Source organism: Oncorhynchus keta, chromosome 20, assembly GCF_023373465.1.
Source record: "Oncorhynchus keta strain PuntledgeMale-10-30-2019 chromosome 20, Oket_V2, whole genome shotgun sequence".
Lineage (NCBI taxonomy): Eukaryota > Metazoa > Chordata > Actinopteri > Salmoniformes > Salmonidae > Oncorhynchus > Oncorhynchus keta.
The window spans coordinates 10,053,717-10,077,729 of NC_068440.1; the positions used below are offsets into that span (position 1 = coordinate 10,053,717).

At 44.1% G+C, this 24,013-nt stretch overlaps 1 protein-coding gene across 1 annotated transcript in view; it reads left to right on the forward strand.

The window, feature by feature from the left end:
* Positions 1-24,013, forward strand: part of LOC118399353 (protein MTSS 1-like) — a 46,781-nt gene that overhangs the window by 8,280 nt on the left and 14,488 nt on the right. Inside the window, 2 exon segments of the mRNA XM_052472059.1 lie at positions 23,345-23,429; positions 23,692-23,783. Of these exon segments, the coding sequence (XP_052328019.1) occupies positions 23,345-23,429; positions 23,692-23,783 (177 nt within the window).

The following is a 24,013-nucleotide window of genomic DNA, read 5'->3' on the forward strand; positions in this document are numbered from 1 at the left end:
AGGACAAATGGCAGTGGAGTATTGTGGGGCCTGGTCGTGATGCTAAGGACACATTGACAGAGGAAATCATGTTTTCTCCTGATGTTCAAATACATGGATAAGACTTGTCATAATCATTTAGAATGATTTACAAAGACCCACATTGTAATAATGTATGTGCCCCTGCCAGCTCTCTGCTTAACCTTTCATTTGGACTTCAAAGAGCCACTAATAGTCATGCTCAGTCACCCTCCTGTTAACCTCTAACCTATAACCTGCCTTTCTGGCAGACACTTGAGCACTGAGCTGTCCACCTCATTGATGGATGCATGTACAGTATGTTCATGTCTTGGAAACAATGTTTTCCTCATACCCACTATCCTAATACCCACTATCCTAATACCCACTATCCTAATACCCACTATCCTAATACACTATGATAGTGTTTCCGTCAACATAACTGGAGCTGCCTTGGTATTTCTGAAGGCATGACACTACCTAACTGACGATGTGGGGAATATTTTTGCCATACACACTTTTATGTGGTAATAGTGAGTGTATTATTACATTTATGTAATGCTATATGAATGTTTTTCTGAAGGCGTAGTCTCCCTCGCCCTCAACAATCGTAACTGTCAATCTAATGCAACGTCAAGCTTCCATCAGCAGGATTTGTGGTCCTAATGTTGTTGACAGAGTGGTTGTGAGATGCAGGAAGAGTGGGTTTGTGGTCAGGTCGGGGTTGGTCTGTCTGCCCACTACAGAGCGCTGTCATGGCCACTGACTGTCACGGTGACAGAACGAGCTACGACCAGGCAGTCCCTCTTCGCTTGGCTAATTTAAGGGTTAATAGGTCAGTGGAGCTTTTTTCATTTAATGTGAGGGGTGTCACATCTTAAAGAACTGTCATGTTCCATCAAACACTTTTAAAAAAGTGTTTCAAGTGTTAACATGAGAATATGGTTCAAGAACACGGTCACACGATCCTGGGCGGTTGAACCGTGGTTGTGGTCGCGCCTGTGACGGTGCAGCTTTGTTTTGGGGCGAGACTGGGCACCTCTGAGGGTTTACCGTTGAAGTTCACCGGCAGGACATGTCCTGAACAGAATGGACTTCATTTGGAGACTTTTGTCACTTGAATTAAGTGGTAAGGCGGGATACCACGGCAGTGGACAGAGTGAAGTGAGAATGGTGACCTCCTTTTCCTCTCCTCTCCTCTCCTTCTTTTCTCCCTCCTTTCTAATATGTAGGCTACTACCCACAATGATTTCCAAGGTTTTATGACATAACAAAGGAAGCCCATAGGGCCTTTTATTATCAATATGTAAAAAAAAAAAATTGGCATTTAAAAAAAATCTCCCTTGGCTTTCGTTATAAAACCCCTCTGATTCTTAAGTAATATGTTTTCCATTTTTCAATACCTCAGTAATGACATATTGTAATGCCACGTGTTTTTATTCAATCCAGTAATGGCTATTGAATCTGGCTGCCATAGGTTCAATTCAATCATTACGTAAGCTACATAACCCTATTTATACATTTCCGCATATTCATATCCTCTGCTGTAAATTATTGCAGCTAGACAATCAGACGCTCACAACTCAAAGGCCACAGTGGGAGGCCTTTCAACACAAAGGATGAAAGGTCAACATTTGACAATACCTTTTCAACCGTGTAGGTGTACGGGAATATCAACCCAACACAGTGGAAATGGCCACCAGTGCTAAATAAAAGCATTTTCTTATGCTGAGCACCGCAATCCAGTTTGTCTATGTCATTTCTTTCAATACCAGTTTTTGAATAGGCTATTATATAATATGGCCGAGGACAGCGATTCTCAACTGGTAGGTCGTGAGGTTTTGAATGGGTCATGGGTATCTGAGTAAAAAAAACTACTTAAACCAGGTAGAACGTGTGTTGACATTTCAGTGTACTTACATTTTTAAATAATTTAATCTCTGAACAATATTTCTTCAATCCCAGTATTTTCAATGTAGAGTTTAGGGAGGCGACGCACAATTGGCCTAGCGTTGTCCGGGTTAGGGAGGGCTTGGTCGGTAGGGGTGTCCTTGTCTCATCGCGCACCAGCGACTCCTGTGGCGGGCCGGGCGCAGTGCGCGCTAACCAAGGTTGCCAGGTGCACAGTGTTTCCTCCGACACATTGGTGCGGCTGGCTTCCGGGTTGGATGCGCGCTATGTTAAGAAGCAGTGCGGCTTGGTTGGGTTGTGTATCGGAGGACATATGACTTTCAACCTTCGTCTCTCCCGAGCCCGTACGGGAGTTGTAGCGATAAGACAAGATAGTAGCTTCTAAAACAATTAGATACCATGACATTTGGGGAGAAAACGGGGGAAAATTCCAACAACAACAAAAAAGTTTTCCAGATTGTATTTTGCCGATTGTTTTTTGTAATGCTAGTATTGCATCGCAACTGAGACAACCTGGTTCAATTTGGGTCCCGAGGCAAAACCAGTTGAGAACCACAGGCCAAGGAGAGGAGGTTGACAAATGAGATTGTCTGCCACAGTGTATGTATGTTTACAGATGTTTTTGTTGTACGATAGGACCGTCTTTTCTCCATGTCAACATACATTGTCATATAGACATGAAAACGTCATTATGGGAGGTTCCGCAGTTAGCCACACTGCACCATGATGAGCCATTGGCTGTTTTTGTGTGCTAGTCCCTAGACTGGGGAGATTGACTGAGTGTAGGGAGGCCCATTTCTCAATCTAAAGTGGAGTACACCGAAAATAGCAGTGCTTTGCCCTCTTTTCATTCTTCCCTTTCATTACTCGGTCTGACTGTCTGGGTGTGGTGTGAGGCAGCCCGTATGATGACTATGTAAGGTCATGGCCCAGCACAACGTCCAGTCACGCTTTTGTTTATGCGACACACAAAGCCACTAAGGTTTGTTTGTTTTGTGTCCTTTGTTTGTGCCTTGTCTTTTGTTCCAATGCGTGTTGCATACAGTATTATCCACTTACGCAATCGCACAGCCTTTTGAGGAACCTCGAGGTTTCTAAAGGACAGGCCTACAATTGTCAGTGCACCTCCCAGATTGTTTGAACCAAGACAGCCACACTACTCCAGTCCGCACCCCTGTCCTTTACCGTTGATCCAGGATAAACAGTCCTTCAGTAGGCTACGCTAAACCCCCCCACACACCTCATTTTCATATTTATCTGCGTCTCAAAGAGGTCGTCTCGAACGGATGGCCATAAGTGCTTGGCTCCTGTACTGTCCTTCCACACAGCAACTAGTCACAGCCAGACCGGTGCTCATGGCAACAAGTATGGAAATCAGGAGGGCTGGTCCCGCCTCTGGAGCCATGCTGTAGGAGTCCTTAGCACCTCAACGGTGGGAGACGGCATAAACAATAGAAGGTAGACCATTGTGAAGAGCCGTGTGTGAAGACACCTGACATAGGACTTTGTTCATGTTGATGCACCCTTGTTCAGTGTGATGGGAGTTTGATTTCAATTTCCAATGGATATGAACATAGGTACAGTCTCAATGAGGTTTGCTTGCATCGGATCATGTGAGCAGCCCTTTGTGTTAATTAATGGCCATTTGGCACTCAACTCTACGGCTACATGCATCATAGAACTAGAAATTACAGAACAGTCATCACTGCCAAAAGCATGTGGTAAACACATGTTTGCTACACTCACATTTAAGTCTCAGTTTGTATGCAACAAGCATTCAACAGCTAAATCCAGCCTACTTCCTCTGACACAGCACTGTTAAGGTCTTTATATGAAAACTAGGAGACGCAGTCATTCTGTCTGCTCTATTTCTACATCCAGCACCTATTTGCTATGTATTGTGTGGCTGTGGTTGCCATGGCGCCCCACTGCCAGGAAGGATTCATTTTTTTTAAGAGCTCGGGGTGTTGTGGCAGATGTCAGCAACCCTTCTGTGTTGCCTTTGAGAGAATTAGATCCTGCAGGTAAAAAGGACTAGCCTGGTCCCAGATCTGTTTGCGCTGCCTTGCCAGCTCACTCACGTGACGATGAGTATAGGAGTTGTCAAGACAGCACAAATACAGTGGCGTAGTGGAGTTTCGCGGGGCCCCCCCACAAGGTCCGAGCAAGGCCCCCCCCCCCCCGTGGGGGCAGATAGGAAAATGTGCAGTACTATAGCTTATCTTATGCTACAGTATTTTACACGTTTTGCCATGAGGCTGAAAGGAAGTGTTGCTGTTTTAGAGCTTAGGGATTCTTGAAGGATGGGACAATCTAAACTTTTTTCCCCCAGAAATATTTGTCTTACTATTAACCCAAAAAGGTATCTATATTTTGATAGACCAAAGTATCAGCCATCAAACCATGTAAAGGAACAACCTTCTATTGATTTATTTTAACTGGATTTTTGTCAACTCCGTCAGTCACCATGAAAGGCATTTCATTTGTACAATTATTGTCCAACAAGTGTTTAAAGGCCTTGATTGTTTCATTCTAACATTTGATTATTCAAATAAAAAATACAAATCACCAAACGTCTTTTTGTTTTATTTTATAGCACTATTAAAAGCTCCAAGGCTAATTAGATTTAGAACATGAAACAAAATGTATAAAGCAAACATTATCCATTAGGTCCAGCACAGCAAATTGTTTAAGCATATGTTGCAGATCTGTGATTATAATATTTTTTCAGAATATGAAAAAAAAAATTTTTGACTCCATCAGTGACGCAGTTGACAAGCTCTGATGTAGTTGACAACAACAGACATTTTTGCCTCTAAAAGCTCAAGTTCAATACAACAATCTGTAAAATATGGAAAATGATTCATTTGAAAATCACCAATAACAACACAACCATTTTATCAGATCTTTCAGAACTCTGACGGAGTTGATGTCAGACAGAAATCTGACGGAGTTGATGTTTTACAGAGTTGACAAACATTTTGTTTTTCATCAGTTGCTTTAGGACTATAAAAAACAAATTAAATGTAACATATTTGAACAAAAACTCATATTCTATCAGGCAGAAGGAGTTGACAGTTTATGGTTGTGATCGTGGTGATTCCAATATTGTTTGTCTAAATCTATCAAAATTGGAGAACTTTACAGACTATGAGTGGTCTTGTTGCACTACGTGTAATGAGGACATGAATAAGGGGTCCTTATGGTATAGCTGTCACTGCTCATTCCTGATTCATTTAGGATTTTAGACAAATCTGACGTAGTTGACCAAATCTCCCAAAACATCTTTTAGGAATGACAGTTTTGAGATACATATTCTTTAAAGTCACAAAGCGCTATTGCAAGAAACTACCATAAGATAATTGAGTTAATATCCATTATTGACTCACTATATATATATATAGCTTTTTTGGGAGTTTGAAAATTGGATCCTTTGCGCCAGACAAGGACATTTCCAGACATTGAGCCGACATTAATAATATTGAAAGTATTTTGACATTTTCCATAATAAAATACCCTTAAATGTCAATTTTCTAATGTAACATAAATCCATTATTTTCAACTATAAAAATAATTGTCCCTGCTAGACAAGGATTGTCCCGACTTTCAAGAATCTTTGAGGTAATCTCCTGCTATTCTAGCATTGGGGGCCCCCAAAGCTCGTGGGCCCCCGTCTTGCGGGGGCTGCAAGGGTGTGTGTGCTACGCCAGTGCACAAACAGATCCAGGACCAGGGTAAGAAAGAGCCTGAATGTAGGTGACAGAGGTGAAAGGGTTTGGAGAATTACTAAGATATACTGTAAGGTCAAGCGGTACGGAGAAATGACTGTTGCATCAGAACTAGCATTAACGTCACATGCAGTGGTTCAGATTGGAGGGACTGGAGGTCTACCTTCTTAGGTTTAGAGACAACCGTTAAAAATGGTCCTTGAAAAACAAGTCTGTCTGAGAATATGAAAATTAGAAAATGTGACTATCCACATATGCTACTTGATGATTGTAAAATGTACTACAACGTACATAAAACTTTACGTCAGATGATATGTAGTTATTAGGTAGATCAATTGGTGGCCCACGGTTTCAAAACCGGTCCACGAGCCGTTTTGATGTGGCCGGCCAAGGTCTTTTTGTTTATGTGGGCAAATCACTAGAGGATGCACAGTGAGTGGTCCCCATACAGACAGAAGGACAGGCATGCCAGTCAGGGGGGAAAGCCTCAGTGCCATCAACTGTACAGATGGACTCCTTTGGCAGCTTCTGCTTTTATGATCTCATCTCTGCAAAAGGGATAAATCATATTTACTGCATTGCGCAAGACAGGGCATTTTTATCATTTCAAGGGATTTTCAGTGCTACTTTTCACACTAAAGGGGTAGATTTGTGGAATTGTTTTTGTTAGGTTCTTGGATATCAGTGCAAACTAGCAAATCACATTTTGTGGATGAATTCAATTTGTGGGTTTCTTTTGCTGAATCCACTTTCCTTAGTAGCTAGCAGTGGTGGAAAAGTATCCAATTGTCATACTTTAAAGTTAAGGTACCATAATAGAAAATGACTCAAGTTAAAGTGAAAGTCACCCAGTAAAATCCCACTTGAGTAAAAGTCTAACTATTTGGTTTTAAATACACTTAAGTATCAAAAGTAAATGTAATTGCAATTATATACTTTAGTATCAAAAGTATAAATCATTTCAAATTCCTTATATTAAGCTAAACAGAAGGCATCATTTTCTTGTTTTTTAAAAATTTCCTGATAGCCAGGGGCACGCTCCAACACTCAGACATAATTTACAGATAGCCAGGGGCACGCTCCAACACTCAGACATAATTTACAGATAGCCAGGGGCACGCTCCAACACTCAGACATAATTTACAGATAGCCCGGGGCACGCTCCAACACTCAGACATAATTTACAGATAGCCAGGGGCACACTCCAACACTCAGACATAATTTACAGATAGCCAGGGGCACGCTCCAACACTCAGACATAATTTACAGATAGCCAGGGGCACGCTCCAACACTCAGACATAATTTACAGATAGCCAGGGGCACGCTCCAACACTCAGACATAATTTACAGATAGCCAGGGGCACGCTCCAACACTCAGACATCATTTACAGATAGCCAGGGGCACGCTCCAACACTCAGACATCATTTACAGATAGCCAGGGGCACGCTCCAACACTCAGACATCATTTACAGATAGCCAGGGGCACGCTCCAACACTCAGACATCATTTACAGATAGCCAGGGGCACGCTCCAACACTCAGACATAATTTGCAGATAGCCAGGGGCACACTCCAACACTCAGACATAATTTACAAATGAAGCATGTGTTTAGTGAGTCCTCCAGATCAAAGGCCATAGGAATGACCAGGGATGTTGTCCTGATAAGTGAATTAGACCATTGTCATTTCCTGCTAAGCATTCAAAATGTAACGAGTACCTTTGGGTGTCAAGTACATAATTTCCTTCGGGAATGTAGTGAAGTTGTAGTAAAAGTTGTCAAAAATATAAATAGTGAAGTACAGATATCCCAACAAAAATGACTTAAGTAGTACTTTCAAATATTTTTACTTAAGTACTTCATACCACTGACACCTTGGCCTGTTAGACAGAGACTTGCCTGGTACTTTGGCCACTGTCCAATTTTATCAACAGCCAATGCCGACGAACCTAGCAGCACCCTCAAAGTAAACCTCCCCATAGTCCCCGCAGTCTCTTTTTCTAAGCCCACAAACTATGCCTGAAACCTTTTTTAGCTTTAATCCTAGGCGTTGCACTCGACCTACAAGTCCATTCTCCCTGCAGTTAACTGAAAAGTATTTTTGTGGCGATGGTGTGTCCAGGTCTCTTCCTGTTGCGTGCCTAAACAGCCCTATAGTGTCATGGCTGGCTCGTTCCCCCCTGAACCCATGTCCAATAAGGTACTCTGGGAAATACGAGACCGCTATGTGTCTACTCTACTCTCAAATCGGTGGCTACGTTCCAACAATCTCACATATCCTCCTAACTTTGTCTCCTCGCCTTCAGCGCCGCTGTTCTGAAAGGACTTGTTCCAAACAGTCTCAAATATCCTCCTTCCGTCATCTCCTCTCCTTCACACCTACTGATCTGAAAGGACTTGATGGGTGAAAGCATCAAGGCAAAATCATATTCCATGCATTCACATGTCGGAGGCCACAAAGGAAAGGAGATGAGGAAAGAAAGTTGTGTGTGTGTGTGGTCTGGCAGAGTTAATAGGTCACCGATCCCCACCTGTCCCTCTCCATATAGATTCTACTGGCATTAATTGATTGTGTAATAGTAAAATTACAAGCGGGCTGACATGGTATGCAGCATAGCAACAGCCGGCGGAGTTCCTGACGTCACTGTGCACTTGATCCACTGTCGGTGTGTTTTTGGAGGAGAGGGAGCATGCTCTGCCTCTCTAGATGCATATATGAAAAGCCTCCCGTAGATTCAGTGCTCTGCGTACGACGCAATTTACACGGTTGGCTGGGCTAGTCGAAGGAGGGGTGGTAGTGGAAATCTGAGACATAAAGGACAAGTCTTCTCAGACTGCCTGTGATGTTAGAAGTGGCCATCGGTAGCCTATATGAAGGACCAGAGTGTTGACATAAACCCATAGCTTGTGGCACCATAATAACTGTAAGAGAGGGGTATAACACTCTGTCTTTCTCTCTCTCTCATCCATCCATGCATTTAGTCGAATCCAGTTATCATTCAATACCCTCAATTGAGCCCCCCCCCCTAAACATTTTGCTATCTAATTCCCTTGCAAGCAGTGTGTGATTTTTGGTAGCTGGCGGACAACACGCAATATGTGTAACGAAACAGCGGCTGTCATTTTGTCTTTGTAACCAAGCCGACAGTGAAAATAGCTGAACACCTCAACTATTCAACGTTGCCCTTTCTCCTGTAGCGTGTATGACCATGTTCTCCCCCAGCTGACTGTACAGCCAGAGGACATGTTTGAATTATTGACTAAGATCACCCAGCAGGTGAGTCTGTTCTTTCATGTGCTTCACAACGCCTAACCCCCCCCACCCTTTTAATTAGTTATGAAGCCCTGCTCGTCTCTGCTCGTTAGCGTGAATCAAACAGCATAATTTACCACCCGTGCGTCTGTTGATAACTACTTTATTGAGGGTAATTGTACTTACTATGACTGTGATATGTGGTTGTCTCACCTAGCTGTCTCTAAATGACTAGAATGTAAATGCTACAATGCTAGTCTGTTATCGAGGACCAGTATGGCCCAGTACCTGTAGCCACAATTGAGTAGATGGTAGAAGCTGGTGATAGAACTGGTCCAGGGTCAGATATTATATTTAGGTTCCTAATGTTTGAGGTTCCTAATGTTTGAGGTTAAGGTTGGGGGTAGGGGGATCTGATCCTTTATCTGTGGTTATAGCTGTACGGGGAGCTCCGTATCATGGTAATGAAAGAGGGAAGTTCTCCCAGTGCAATAAGAATACAAGCCCTCACAATCGCCATTGGCACCTGCCATGAAATATGCAGCCTACAGTATGAGATACTACTACTTGTTTATACACGATTGTTCATTGTCTAAAGCATGTCGTCACACAATGTGGCAGTCTACTGGTGGAGTCCTATCGTGACACAGCCCACAGAGAGGTGAGATGCCAGAGGATCCTAAGGGAAAGCTTAGTGGTCACCAGGGGAGCAGCGCATTTTGTAAAGGTTGAACAGGTATTCAATAATTCACAGTCATGTCATGCTGCAAGACGGACTCACAAAGACTCGCAAAGCACAAGTGATCTGATGTTGAATGTAAAGGTCCAAACAAAGTTGACAGTAGGTCACTGATCTCTTGATTGACTCTGTTTCACCAATCTTTTTGCTGTAACATGTTGTCATTGAACGTGAAACGGATGCACTGCTATCCAATGAACATTGTGCTTAGGTGGTGTGTAAAAGAGAGAGGCTACCCTCTACCTCAGAAACCATTATGTTCTATTTATAATTATATATATATATATATATTATTATTTTAAAATTTATTTTTTAAATGTAACCTTTATTTAACTAGACAAGTCAGTTAAGAACAAATTCTTATTTACATTGACGGCCTATAATATGTGGGATTCAAATCCCACATTGGGACTGTTGACAGTAAACTCAGTAGTGTTTGTGTTAACTCTCACGGTGTACCATTTCCTTGAAATGCACTGTTGTTGTCTCACATTAGCCTAAATGCACAATGGGCCTAGAACAATGCTTCATAGTATTTTAAAATGTGAATACCTCAGGAAGGGACACAGTTACTGTATGGGAGGGGGGTAGGGTTGTCTGACTACCTTTTCTCAGTGCTTTGTTGCACACCACAGTACATAATAATTAAACCATTTACTGCTTTTGTGGTATTTTGGCGCACAAACAGCACATACCTCATCCGACACAATTTCCACCAACAGCACCACTCACATGCTGCGAACCTTCAGGCAGCTAGCTAGAGAGATCATGATTCTACTGGCCAGGGACTTTAATGCAGGGAAACTCAAATTTGTTTTACCTCATTTCTACCAGCATGTTAAATGTGCAACCAGGGGGAAAACAACTCTAGACCACCTTTACTCCACACACAGTGACATGTACAAAGCTCTCCCTCGCCCTCCATTTGGCAAATCTGACCATAATTGTATCCTCCTGATTCCAGTTTACAAGCAAAAACTAAAGCAGAAATCACCAGTGACTCGGTCAATAATAAAATTGTCAGATGAAGCAGATGCTAAGCTACAGGACTGTTTTGCTAGCACAGAATGGAATATGTTCTGGGATTCTTTAGATGGCATTGAGGACTACACCACATCAGTCACTGGCTTCATCAATAAGTGCATTGATGACATTGTCCCCACCGTGACCGTACGTACCACAATCAGAAGCCATAGATTACAGGCAACATCCGCACTGAGCTAAAGGGTAGAGCTGCTGCTTTCAAGGAGTGACCCGGAACCTTATAAGAAATCACGCTATTCCTTCCAACGAACCATCAAAAAAGCGAACACTAAGCACTAACCTGCCTAAATGACTACAGACCCGTAGCACTCACGTCTGTAGCCATGAAGTGCTTTCAAAGGCTGGTAGTGACTCACATCAACACCATTATCTCAGAAACCCTAGACCCCGTCCAATTTGCATACCGCCCCAACAGATCCACAAATGATGCAATCTCTATTGCACTCCACACAGCCTTTTCCCACCTGGACAAAAAAAATAATCTATGTGAGAATGCTATTCATTGACTACAGCTCAGCGTTCAACACCATAGTGCCCTCAAAGCTCATCACTAATCTAAGGATCCTGGGACTAAACACCTCCCTTAGCAACTGGATCTTGGACTTCCTGACGGGACGCCCCCCAGATGGTAAGGGTAGGTAACAACACATCCGCCACACTGATCCTCAACACGGGGGCCCCTCAGGGGTGCGTGCTCAGTCCCCTCCTGTACTCCCTGTTCACTCATGACTGCATGGCCAGGCACAACTCCAACACCATCATTAAATTTGCAGATGACACAACAGTGGTAGGCCTAATCATCATCAACGATGAGACAGCCTATAGGGAGGAGGTCAGAGACCTAGCTGTATTGTGCCAGGACAACAACCTTTCCCTCAACGTGATCAAGACAAAGGAGATGATTGTGGACTACAGGAAAAGGAGGACCAACCACGCCCCCTTTCTCATCGACAGGGCTGCAGTGGAGCAGGTTGAGTGCTTCAAGTTCCTTGGTGTGGACATCACCAACAAACTATCATGGTCCAAACACACTAAGACAGTCGTGAAGAGGCCACGACAAAGACTATTCCCCTCAGGAGACTGAAAAGATTTGGCATCGGTCCTCAGATCCTCAAAAAGTTCTACAGCTGCACCATCGAGAGCATTCTGACTGGTTGCATCACTGCCTGGTATGGCAACTGCTCGGCCTCCGACCGCAAGGCACTACAGAGGGTAGTTTGTGTGGCCCAGTACATCACTGAGGCCAAGCTTCCTGCCATCCAGAACCTCAATACCAGGCAGTGTCAGAGGAAGGTCCTAAAAATTGGCAAAGACTCCAGCAACCCTAGTCATGGACTGTTCTCTCTGCAACCGCACGGCAAGCGGTATTGGATCGCCAAGTCTAGATCCAAAAGGCTTCTTAACAGCTTCTAACCCCAAGCCATAAGACTCCTGAACAGCTAATCAAATGGCTACCGGGACCCCTCTTTTACACTGCTTCTACTCTCTATTTTCTATGCATAGTCACTTTTTGATTCTATGGATACTGCAGATTGCCCTAAATCCAAGATAGTATAGATATCTATACTAGATGCTATCGGCAGATCAAAGCCATAGGTTTGGCAGTGGAGGCCCAAACAGAGAGTGAAGCGGTGCCCAAAGCCAGCTCTGTGTGGTAAACATTACGCAACGGTAATATGTATCACGGTGTAAACCTAGGCCTCCCAGACAGTTTTGCGTGTGTGTGTGTGTGTGTTGTGGAAAATTCGATCCAAAGACTAAGGCAGAGATTATTGAATGATATAATAGACAAATCTTTAGTTAGAAGCAGCTACAAGGGAGATCTATCTCTGATTTCACAGGGAAGAACTGAAATAATATATGGTTACATGCCTCTTTATACTGTATAGTGGGAGGTGATGGTACAATCATATTGTTTACACAACAGTTCTTTCAATACAAGCAACAGCCCCGGAACACAATGTCCTTGTGTTAGGGTGCAGACATACTAGGAGTATGAAAGGCATAGTCCAACACAGAACGTATCTGTCTGGGTACTGGGAATTCAGAAAATCAGTTGAGTAACTTCTTTTTTTTTTCTATAAATAAAATAACATTTTATTTTTCACATGCTTCGTGAACACCAGGTGTAGACTAACGGGGGGGATTCTTGTTTTCGGGCCCTCCCCAACAATGCAGAGAAAGAGAAAATAAAGAATTAATAGAAAATTAAAACGCGTAATAATAAATAAATACACAATGAGAAACGATAGCTTGGCTATGTGATATTCCCACCTATACTCAATACAACACATGGAACTTTATTAACTTTAATTTTTTTTTTAAATATGAAAACATACAATCTACTTGCAGTGAAGCCGCTCAACATCACATGCAGTCACCTAACAGACTCCAGAGTGACCCACAGAAGTCACTTTGTGTGCATTTCTTATTTGATGGGACGACACGCAGGGAAAACATGGTACAGTACAGTGCCTTCAGAAAGTATTCAGACCCCTTGACTTTTTCAACCAAAAGAATGAGGTTACAGCCTTATTAAAAAATGTATTAAATAGATGTTTTCCATCATCTACACACAATACCCCATAATGATAAAGCAAACACTTATTTTAGAAATGTTTGCTAATTTATTTAAAAAAATGTTTTTTTAAATATCACATTTACATAATTATTCAGGCCCTTTACTCAGTACTTTGTTGAAGAACCTTTGACAGCGGTTACAGCCTCGAGTCTTCTTGGGTATGACTACAAGCTTGGCACGCCTGTATTTGGGGAGTTTCTCCCATTTGGGGAGTTTCTCCCATTCAGTCAGGTTGGATGGGGAGCGTTGCTGCACAGCTATTTTCAGGTCTCTCCAAAGATGTTCGATTGGGTTCAAGTCCGGGCTCTGGCTGGGCTACTCAAGGACATTCAGAGACTTGACCCAATGCCACTCCTGCATTGTCTTGGCTGTGTGCTTAGGGTCGTTGTCCTGTTGGAAGGTGAACTTTTGCCCCAGTCTGAGGTCCTGAGCACTGGAGCAGGTTTTCATCAAGGATTTCTCTGTACTTTGCGGCGTTCATCTTTGCCTCCATCCTAACTAGTCTCCCAGTCCCTACAGCTGAAAAATATCCCCACAGTATGATGCTGCCACCACCATGCTTCACCGTAGGGATGGTGCCAGGTTTCCTCCAGATGTGACGCTTGGCATTCAAGCCAAAGAGTTCAATCTTGGTTTCTTCAGACCAGAGAATCTTGTTTCTCATGGTATGCGAGTCTTTAGGTGCCTCTTGGCGAACTCCAAGCGGGCTGCCATGTGTCTTTTACTGAGGAGTAGCTTCCATCTGGCCACTCTACCATAAAGGCCTAATTGGTGGAGGGCTGCAGAGATGGTTGTCCTTCTGGAAGGTTCTCCCGTCTCCACAGAGGAACTCTAGAGCTCTTTCAGAGTGACCATCGGGTTCTTGGTCACCTCCCTGACCAAGACCCTTCTCCCCAGATTGCTCAGTTTGGCTGGGTGGTCAGCTCTAGGAAGAGTCTTGGTGGTTCCAATCTTCTTACATTTACGAATGATGTAGGCCACTGTGTTCTTGGGGACCTTCAATGCTGCAGAAATGTTTTGGTACCCTTCCCCAGATCTGTGCCTCAACACAATTCTGTCTTGGAGCTCTACGGACAATTCCTTCGACCTCATGACTTGGTTTTTACTCTGACATGCACTGTCAACTGTGTGACCTTACATAGGTAGATGTACCTTTCCAAATCATGTCCAATCAATTGATTTTACCACAGGTGGACTCCAGTCAAGTTGTTTAAACATCTCAAGGATGATCAATGGAAACAGGATGCACCTGACCTCAATTTCAAGTCTCATAGCAATGGGTATCATAGCAATGTGTTTTTTTATTTATTTAAAAAATGTCTAAACACTTATTTTTGCGTTGTCATTATGGGGTATTGCGTGTATATTGGTTAGGATTTTTTTTGTTCATCCATTTTAGAATAAGGCTGTAAAGACATAACAAAATGTGGAAAAAGTCAAGGGGTCTGAATACTTTCCGAACGCACTGTATATTGCTTTAGGAATGCTGCAGTAGGGTGAATTGGCTACAGAGTAGAAGAGTTGCTGAGTTCCTTTGATCCTGGGAGTACATTTACATTTACATTTAAGTCATTTAGCAGACGCTCAGTAGCCGTGCCTATCAGGGCGTACGTTGCTCTTTGCCTCCCTGTCATGCTCCCAATGTTCCTAACTTCCAAGTTTTATCTGCTAATGTTTATGAAAGCGTTACCGAGCTTGGCCTCAACAGGCTTCAACCCCACAGACCACACACACTTTGGATGTGGCCCAATTCTCTTAATAGACATAAAAGCAGTTACCCCCCCCTTTCTTTCTTTCTGTCTGGTCTGACATGATGAACTTTTGGCTGGCTTGCTTGGTAGGCGTTTTGCTTTCGTGGCTAGGCAGCCATCTAGAAGCCAACCGGTCAGAAGTGTGTTCCACTCCGGAAATTGGGTCTTGTTAAATCCATGCTACCCCGAGGGCACGATCACCCCTGATGCGCCAGCCTGATATTTCCATATCAGACACACATGTGGGCATAGACACACTCATGCACATGCTTGGAAACACACATGCGGGGAGGGAGGGAGAATGTCCTACACCCCCTCATTCTGGTTCTCTGTCCAATTTCAAAGCCCCAACAGAATTAGTGAAACAGACAGGGAGATATCTGGCTGCACTAGAGGATGGAGGAGAACGAAGACAGTGGCACATTTTTCAATGGATCCTCTAATAGAGCTGTTTCTATTGGGGATTTTCAGCGTGAAGCGATTTGGCTGGTGTCGGCGGCCCTTTCCATTTCTACCTCTCTGAGAATCACCAAGGTTTTTTCAATAAATGAAAGCTAATTAAAGGCGAGCGGCGTTCGGGAAGCGGACCCACTGGTACCGCCACCGCCTCACTCACGTTTCAAAGTGAACAAACACGCCAATTAACACCCCAAAATAAGCCCGCCACGCACCAGCCCCTCGTGCGCCTCACCAAATAACTATGCTAATCACAGCTGATGACGAAGGCTCGATACAGTACAGTGGAGTTGTCTCGGTAGTAAAAAGAACAATTTACGTTTAAATGCTCTCCCTTCCAACCTCCATTACTCCACAATCTTCCAGACTGCAGCCTCCCGTCTCTTTTATTTTCTCACTTATTTCATCACGTCTCCGTTTTCTCATTCACAGCCCATTGACTTTTATCTGGCTATAGCTGAGAGTAGGCTTATCATCATAACGGTGTCCCTTCTGGTTCAGAGATGGCCTGGTAATATGGGAAGGCCGTGAAACACTTGAGCAAAGACTGGGATTAGGGGGAAACTTATTTTAGCCTCGGAGGCCTTTCAGCCACGGCACCGGTCGGCTCGCAACTAGGACTAAACGGTGTCACGTTGTCGCGCATTAAATCCGGTGAATAATCCCAGATCCAGATATGTGTGTCAAAGGGATGAAAAGAAGAGAACTAGGCCTCTGTGGCAGGGTCTTGGAAGACGACAAATGGAGTGGGAAACTAATGAAGAGATAGAAGTGTGTGTGTGTGTGTGTTGGATACTCTGGGGCTTATTCGTTTAGCATTCAGCTGCAATACACATACAGGAAACAGAGCCATGAATGTAATGCCAATGGGTAGTAGTGACTGAGGCTGCCAGTGGAAAAGTGTTTTCCTGTCCTCACTGGGGCTTTAGCTACAGATTACTGCCCTATAGAGGGAAATGATTTTGCTTAGAGACTAGTCACGAGAACTGGGTCATATTCATCAGGGCATGCCTTAGCAAAACGAAAATGAGTATTTCTTATTCAGGTAATTGCTCCCTGTTTCGGTTCGTTTTCTTCTACTTGGTGCGTAATGAATACGACCGTGAAATAACATGATGGGAGGGATGAACTGGATCAATAAATGATGCTGTCTTCATTGGTTGACCCGCATTGTTATGTACTGCAATTCGGAAAAGGTCAACACAATCCTGTCAACCTTAACGTTATTTTAAACCACACCCTAACTGCTGCACTTAACATACAGATGGAATATCATATTAGTCCCACGGTCTCCCAAACGGCCTGCTTTGATTTTCACAAGCCGTGCCCTCACAGTTTTTGTCTTACGCTCACAGTTTGCGAGGCCTGTACTGTCTCCCAGTCGTCTCATAGTCGTGAGCCATCCTCAAAAGCCCTTATGAGGAAATACCAAGCGGCTGGGATGTCTCTCAAACCCTGTCTGTCTGCCTGCATTCCTATAGCCGCCCTGTCTACCACCCCTACTCTCAGCTGTCAGTAGTAATCCAGTCTCCACCCCCCCCAGCCCCAGGCAGCTATAGGACCGCCAACGTACCTAATATAGAAGGGAGAGCCTTCTTCAATCTGATACTCTGCACAGTTTCATAGATGCCAAAACCTGGTTCAAATAGCCTACCATTTGTTTTATTGGGGCGTTGGATTGAGCCTGCGGGCAGGGTTTGCAATTTTGAACTTTTGGGACTAAGTACCGGTGGTTCCCTTGCGCCAGGTGAGCTCAATCAAGCTCAGCTTAAGTATTTGATGGATTAGTTGTATTATTTGAACCCAGTCTGTCTTGTAGAGTCTGCCCCATCATACAAACACCATATGTCTATGGCATGAAGATTGACAAGGCTCTACGGGGCTGTAAGCTGGGCTAATGGGGTGATAGGCTGAGTGGGAGGGAAGGAGGTTAGGGGGTTCTCTGGGTCTTATTTAAGGAATCTTGGAGGAATGTGAAGACTGTGCCCCCACCGTTGAAGCTATTTGGAATGTGTAGTTCATTAGTTTCCGCCCTCACTGTTTTGAGGAGGAACACCCTGGGTAAGGAATTTGAAAAAGGAGTTAAGTTGACCTTGAGGGCTGTAAAGAACTGATGTAACACCCTGCAAAACTGTCGAAGGGATTTGATATCGACAGCTTTTAGATACTCCTGTCTCATGACTGGGCCTGTCCGTCGTCCCTCAGCCAATCAGAGCTTCCTTAGCAGTAATTGTGACATGATCACAATGGGGAGTTTTTGTTGACTTCACAGGTTGTCACGACAGCGTAGTGGTGTCATTGGCAATTTTGCAGTAGAATTTGCTAAATTGAACCCCATCCTCTTCCTCTAATGTGAACTTCTTTTGGAAAAATAGAACTTAGAGCCTGTTTTTTGTCCTCTTTTTTTTGTCCTCAAACCTTGTGGGACTTTTCTCTATTTCAAGGAAGGCACCTGCTCATATTCCTTACTTTGTCATGCCCCAGTTAATAAAGTTAATTAAATGTCCGATTCTGAGGAGGAAGGGCTTAGTACCACAGTGCTCTATCCATTACCCTGGCTACAATACGACTGACAATTGTAGCCAAATTGAATTGAAGAAAAAAAAAAGTCAAAGCCCAGACACACACAATCTAAAAGAGTTTGCTTCGTGGTGGTGCACTGAATCCAACCGTTGCCACGCTGAACTATCCTCATCATTTCCACTGTATGCATTGGATCTTTGGCTCTGTCTGGCCCCATCTCTTAGCCTTGGCCATGTCCTCGTCCTCATCTGCTCTAATTCCCCGTCCCGGTTCTCTCCCTCCACCACAGGCCCCTGTGGCGGCATGGCTGGGGTGGTGCTAGCACTAGCGTAGCGTCACACAGGCTAACACAGAGGGACAGGGACAGTTCTGCCTGCCTTCCCAGACTCCCGTCTCAGTAAAGGGTGATTGTAGGACACTATCTAAGCAGATATATAGGCAGTGTTATGTTTCACTATCACAAGAAAAGCTTGGTTGATGGTAGTTGAAATGATGATGTGGATTTAGTCTTCAGCTTCAGTTTCCCTCCGATAAGAGCCTTCCCACTTTTACACCCACTGACAGCCACAACAATCCATTCAAAACAAACCACAGACAAAACAAAGGCTACACGGCTGTTTCTCATCTACAATATGCTCTTGACTCTGCATCTTCCTCCCTGAGTGGGCCTCTGACTGCCAGTAGCAGTATGGTGAGTCTTCATCCCTGCGTTCTGTGCTTGTTTGTGGAGCCCTGCCCTTACCCATGCCCCCCCCCCACACACACACACACACACACACTCGCTCTCTCCACACCACACAGCATCCCAGAGAGACGCCACACATTCCTCATGCCCTGTCACATTGTGTGAACAGCGGGAGATGGAAAGGACAGCTCCATCTCTTCTACCTACTCAGGGGAAGGCTGATGCACTGACATACAGAGACAAGTGGCTGAATGGGCTTTCAGAGTGACCTAAAGAAATACACCGCAGATACCGTAGAACAACATTGGTAATAACTAGAAGAAGGATGTGCCTTGAAGCATCACTCCCTCTGATTGTCCCACGGACCTTTTAAGTAGTATGGAGATTAGCCTAATTATAAGTGCACTTCACCGTTTTCAACATCGTATTCATTATCTCCAGCCCCACACCAGTGTCGACATGTGAAAACGGACATTTTCTACATTCTGTTGTCAAAAAGATAAGAAGGAACTGTCTGTTGCTTTACAGATAGCTAGATATCACGCTAAACATATTTGGTCACTGGGTAAACAACATACATGTCTAGCTACATTTTGCTGACTTGTCTAGACCAGACAGAATTATGGCGACACACGTTGGTAAACACACTGGACTGTTAGCGCTGGTCTGGACAAAGAGGTGAATCGATCAGGCTGATTGTCATTAAAATGCCATCAACTCTGCTATGGTCAATACGTGTGTGACAGCTGTAGCCTGGTTGGCCAGAGGGCGTTGGCCAGCCTGCAAAGTCAGTACAACTTGGCAACACTAAACTGCAAAATGGCACCCTATTCCCTCTATAGTGCACTACTTTCCACAGGGCTCTGGTCAAAAGTAGTGCACTATATAGGGAATTAGGGTGCCATTTCACACAAACTCTACCAGCTTCCATTGCTCTGTATATTTCTAGCCCTCTGAGAGCCTATACTGTAGCTATGTAGGTCTCTTTCTGGTTTGTAATATATTACTTTATGAAGGGCTCGTTCTGGTTTGTAATATATGACTTTATGTGGGGCTCTTTCTGGTTTGTAATATATGACTTTATGTAGGTCTCTTTATGGTTTGTAATATATTACTTTATGTAGGTCCCTTTCAAACTAATCTGGGCCGACTGTTCCGCAACTAGATCAGACCCTACCTTATTTTACGATATTTTACGACAAAGCTCATAAAAAAGCTTTGCATTTTAAGCTTGTTGTTAGTGTCTGCCTATTAAGTTTATTCGCAGTCGGTGAATCATTTGTCATCTACAACTGATACATCAGCATAAACAGTTACCCTTTGTCTTCAGTAGGAACAGGCTATGTCTACATGTTTCTATTGAAATGCTAGGTCATTCTACAAAGACCAGACTGACAGATGGAGATATCAGAGGCAGTCTTCCTCTTGCATCAAAGAGGTGGAGAGAAGAGGAGAGAAGAGGTAACTCACAGAAGGCGAGTGAAGGGGAGAGGGAAGGGGAGGGGAGGGTGAGCGAGGGCGTGAGGAGAGGGTGAGAAAGAAGGGAGGTGTTGGTGCAATGCAGTGCTCACCATGCCACAGGGCCCCCATGTCACAGCTATTAATAAGGAGTGCTATTCCATACATCAGCTATTCAGGAGGGATCCTGGCAACCAGAGCCCCCGCGCCAACCAATCGGGTTATTTATAGATTTGGGGGTCAGGAGATTTTTTTTTTTTTGAGACTGGCATTGTAGGGGCGGGACTTCACATACTAGGAGTAGGAGACAGTGTGTATGTGCGCGTGTGGTGGGGGTGTGAGGAGATTGGTATGCGTGTGTGCGCGTGCCTGTGTGTGTGTGTGTGTAGAGCAGGAAGTATGTCCGGAATTTTCCAAACCTCTTCTGGACTTCAATTAGATGTAAACACACCACCACCTAAGTATTGTACCATATAAACACAACTCCTTATGTAAGATAGTGAGCGAAGGACGGTGTAGAGAAAGAGTTGAATTGTAACGACTGTGGCATTATATATTGGGGAGGAGCTGGAGATTTATTACAGACTGATGCCATTCAGCAGAGGGAGTCAGATGCATTTGTTCTGTATGTCGAGAGGGATGAGGAGGGAGAGCGAGAGAGAGAGATTGAGATTTATGTTGACTGCTGCTGTCTCCATGGCAACCCTCGAGCATCATGGGGCGGAACATTGTATTTCCCCCCCCTTCTCGTTGTTGTCACTTGCAGGAGACCTGTCACATTGACAAGGCGCTGAGGCGCTTACGTTAGAAAAAAAACACAGCTTTTCACTGCTTCTACAACAATGTAGAGATTTGAATGGCAGTGGAGCAAGTTGCCAGGCTAAGATAGAAGTGTATTAATCCAACGGCAGCTAAATTCTGAGTTTGCCAGCGTAAAGTGCCTATACGAGAAAAACCTTACAGTTATAGATCTGACTGTCCAGTGGGTACTTGAGAATAAAGAGCCCCGTGTTACACACAGACATGGACGACACATAATAAGAGAGTGGTGAGCAGAAATCCCCTCTAACAAATGTTGAGCTAAAGGAGCACTTTACAGATGTAGGATCTTAATTTGAACCCGTTTTCTACAGCAGGAAAATAATCCTGCAGCAACAGGAGAAGTGAATTATGACGTGGATTGTAAAATCAGTGGACATTTTATTGTAGGGGTCGGTGCATTTTCTTGGTAAGGGAAAATCAAGTTTTGACATTTCCAATTTGATATGAAAAACTTCAGAAGCCTTTTTAAGAGTTCTCCTGCAACAGGCTGATCAGATTAAGATCCTACAGCTGCGCATAATACTGTCACACAATACCCCCAACCGCCCTTTAAAATAATGTAACTCCCGGGTTCATTTTCAATAGCTTTACATGGCCAATCTCTGCAGATGGAAATAACGGTTAGAAATACCGTGCAATAACGTATGGAAATATCATACCACAGCACATGATTATATATCTGTTAATGCAATAGTAGATGGATGACAGAGGGGTCATGCAAACCGAGTGATGACAGTAAGACAGCCAATACACAGAAACCTAGTGAATGATGGATGAGGATGATATGAAAAGCTGGGAGCTGGGAACTTGAGAAGGGGGAATGTGAACCGTGGCTGATGAGCTTCCAGTTCATGGTTGGATGAATTGACAAGAATGGTCTTTTTAATAATTCATCGACTTAACCCTAGCTATGGATGTTGAAATGCATCACAGTACTTCCTAGGAGATCAGTGACAAGTGCGATGACATGGATTTTGAGCACGAAATGGATCTGGTTTGAGAAACATCATCCGAGCTTGTACTGAATTGGGTAAAATATTGTAGAAAAACTCATTTGTTTTTACAGTAATGACTAAATGCACAAGGTGGTTTCTGTAATCCCCACGGTTTGAAATGATGGTCATCAGCCGTGGTTGCAAGTGCAGAAGTGCAATATGAAACCCAAATAGATTAGTTACAGTGGATCTGGCCATTCCATTGTCCACTGCACCATTGAATCACACACCCACTTGTTATAATGGGATGTTTTTGAAGAACTTCCTCCTCCATAGAGCAGCCTGGGTCTTTACTGAGTCCGAGGAACAATAGCCCAGGAGGGAGTCTCTGTCTGGGGGAGAGAGTGGCCATCTGTCCCCTGGTGCCTGCATAGCTATTAGCTACTGCTAGTCTGCTACTGTTGAGTGCTAGTCAGTCAGCACAGGGAGGGGGTCAGGAGGGGGTGTGGCTTTTTTACTGTCCCAGGGAAACCAGGGGGGGGCTTTGTGGAGGATTACACAACTTTTTCTTCTGGCGAGGAATTTTTCAACACTTCACACTCCTCTACTCCCTCCTGTTTTTCTAGAGAGGTGAGGTCAGAGGCTTTGTTTGCTTTTCACTAGAAACCCTAACGGTCACACTTAAGTGATTACGGCTCTCTCTCTCTGTGTGTGTGTGTGTGTGTGTGTGTGTGTGTGTGTGTGTGTGTGTGTGTGTGTGTGTGTGTGTGTGTGTGTGTGTGTGTGTGTGTGTGTGTGTGTGTGTGTCAGTGAGTGATGGAATGAACCGTGTGCTTACCTCTCCCCTAGCAAGCTCCTCCTGATAGTTCTAGACTTAGACAGACCAGGCCAAATGGAACGGGTGTGTTACAAGTAGTAGCATTTTGAGAAACCACCAAGTCAGCTAAGTGATGTGTGCTTGACTGTCTTTTGACCCCTGTCCAAAGGACCAATCACTGCCTTCCACTGTGGAACGAACTCTCCTGTTCGTGTACATATTTGGACACTGTATGAGTCATTGACGGCGTACCGTTATGTTGGCCTCCGCTGCTCAGGGATACAGCATCCAACTACTGTACGTTATGAGATACTTAGGTTTCACTTACAGTATTTTTCACAGTAGCACTCTTACTGCTTATCAGTTTGTTGACGCTGTAACACAAAGCGGTTGAAACTGGAATCGGCTGTAAATGATCATATCAGTGATTGGGCTTTAAATTCATTTTGATATTCCAGTTGAACGCGAAAGCACTTCTATGCATGCTCTGGCTGTTTGTGATTTAGCTCGTGAACCCGTTCGACGATTTCGACAACCTTCCATCATTTGTACAGGGGAATTACAAATCGTCATAACATATTATGAGACGAGATCCCTCTTCAACAGACTCTGCCTGACAGCTTGTGTTGTTGGTCTGGTTTCAGGTGGCACCAGAGACATCGGTTCAGCCCTCACCAGGATGTGTATGAGGCACCGGAGCATCGAGGCCAAGCTCAGGCAGTTCTCCATGTGAGCCCCCATCTCCTCCTCTTCATTCAGCCCTTTTTCTCTCTCTCTTTTCCATCCTTCTGTCTGAACGGGCCCCATTTAGCTCGTATTGTGGAGAGGGTGAAATAGGCAGAGATGATGGAGATGAAATTGCATACAGTGTCTACACACCACACACCTAGAGGAATGCCCCCCCCAAAGTAGCCTTGTAGCAATTTTTCGCTGCTACAGATCGTTCTCATTCTCTGCTCTGTTTGACTTGAGTTGTAAATCCCCACCCAAGGGTTTTCATCGACTGCCTGATTAACCCTCTGCAAGACCAGATGGAGGAGTGGAAGAGAGTGGCCAACACGCTGGACAAGGACCACGCCAAAGGTAGGGGCCACACACACACACACACACACACACACACACACACACACACACACACACACACACACACACACACACACACACACACACACACACACACACACACTGTACTACCTTCTACCACTACAACACACACTTTCTCAAACCTCTCCATTTACAGTCTATACTCCTTCACCCCATTATTGCCTGCAGTGCTACAGTATAATGGTTAGCTAGATATCTCCCTTTATAAT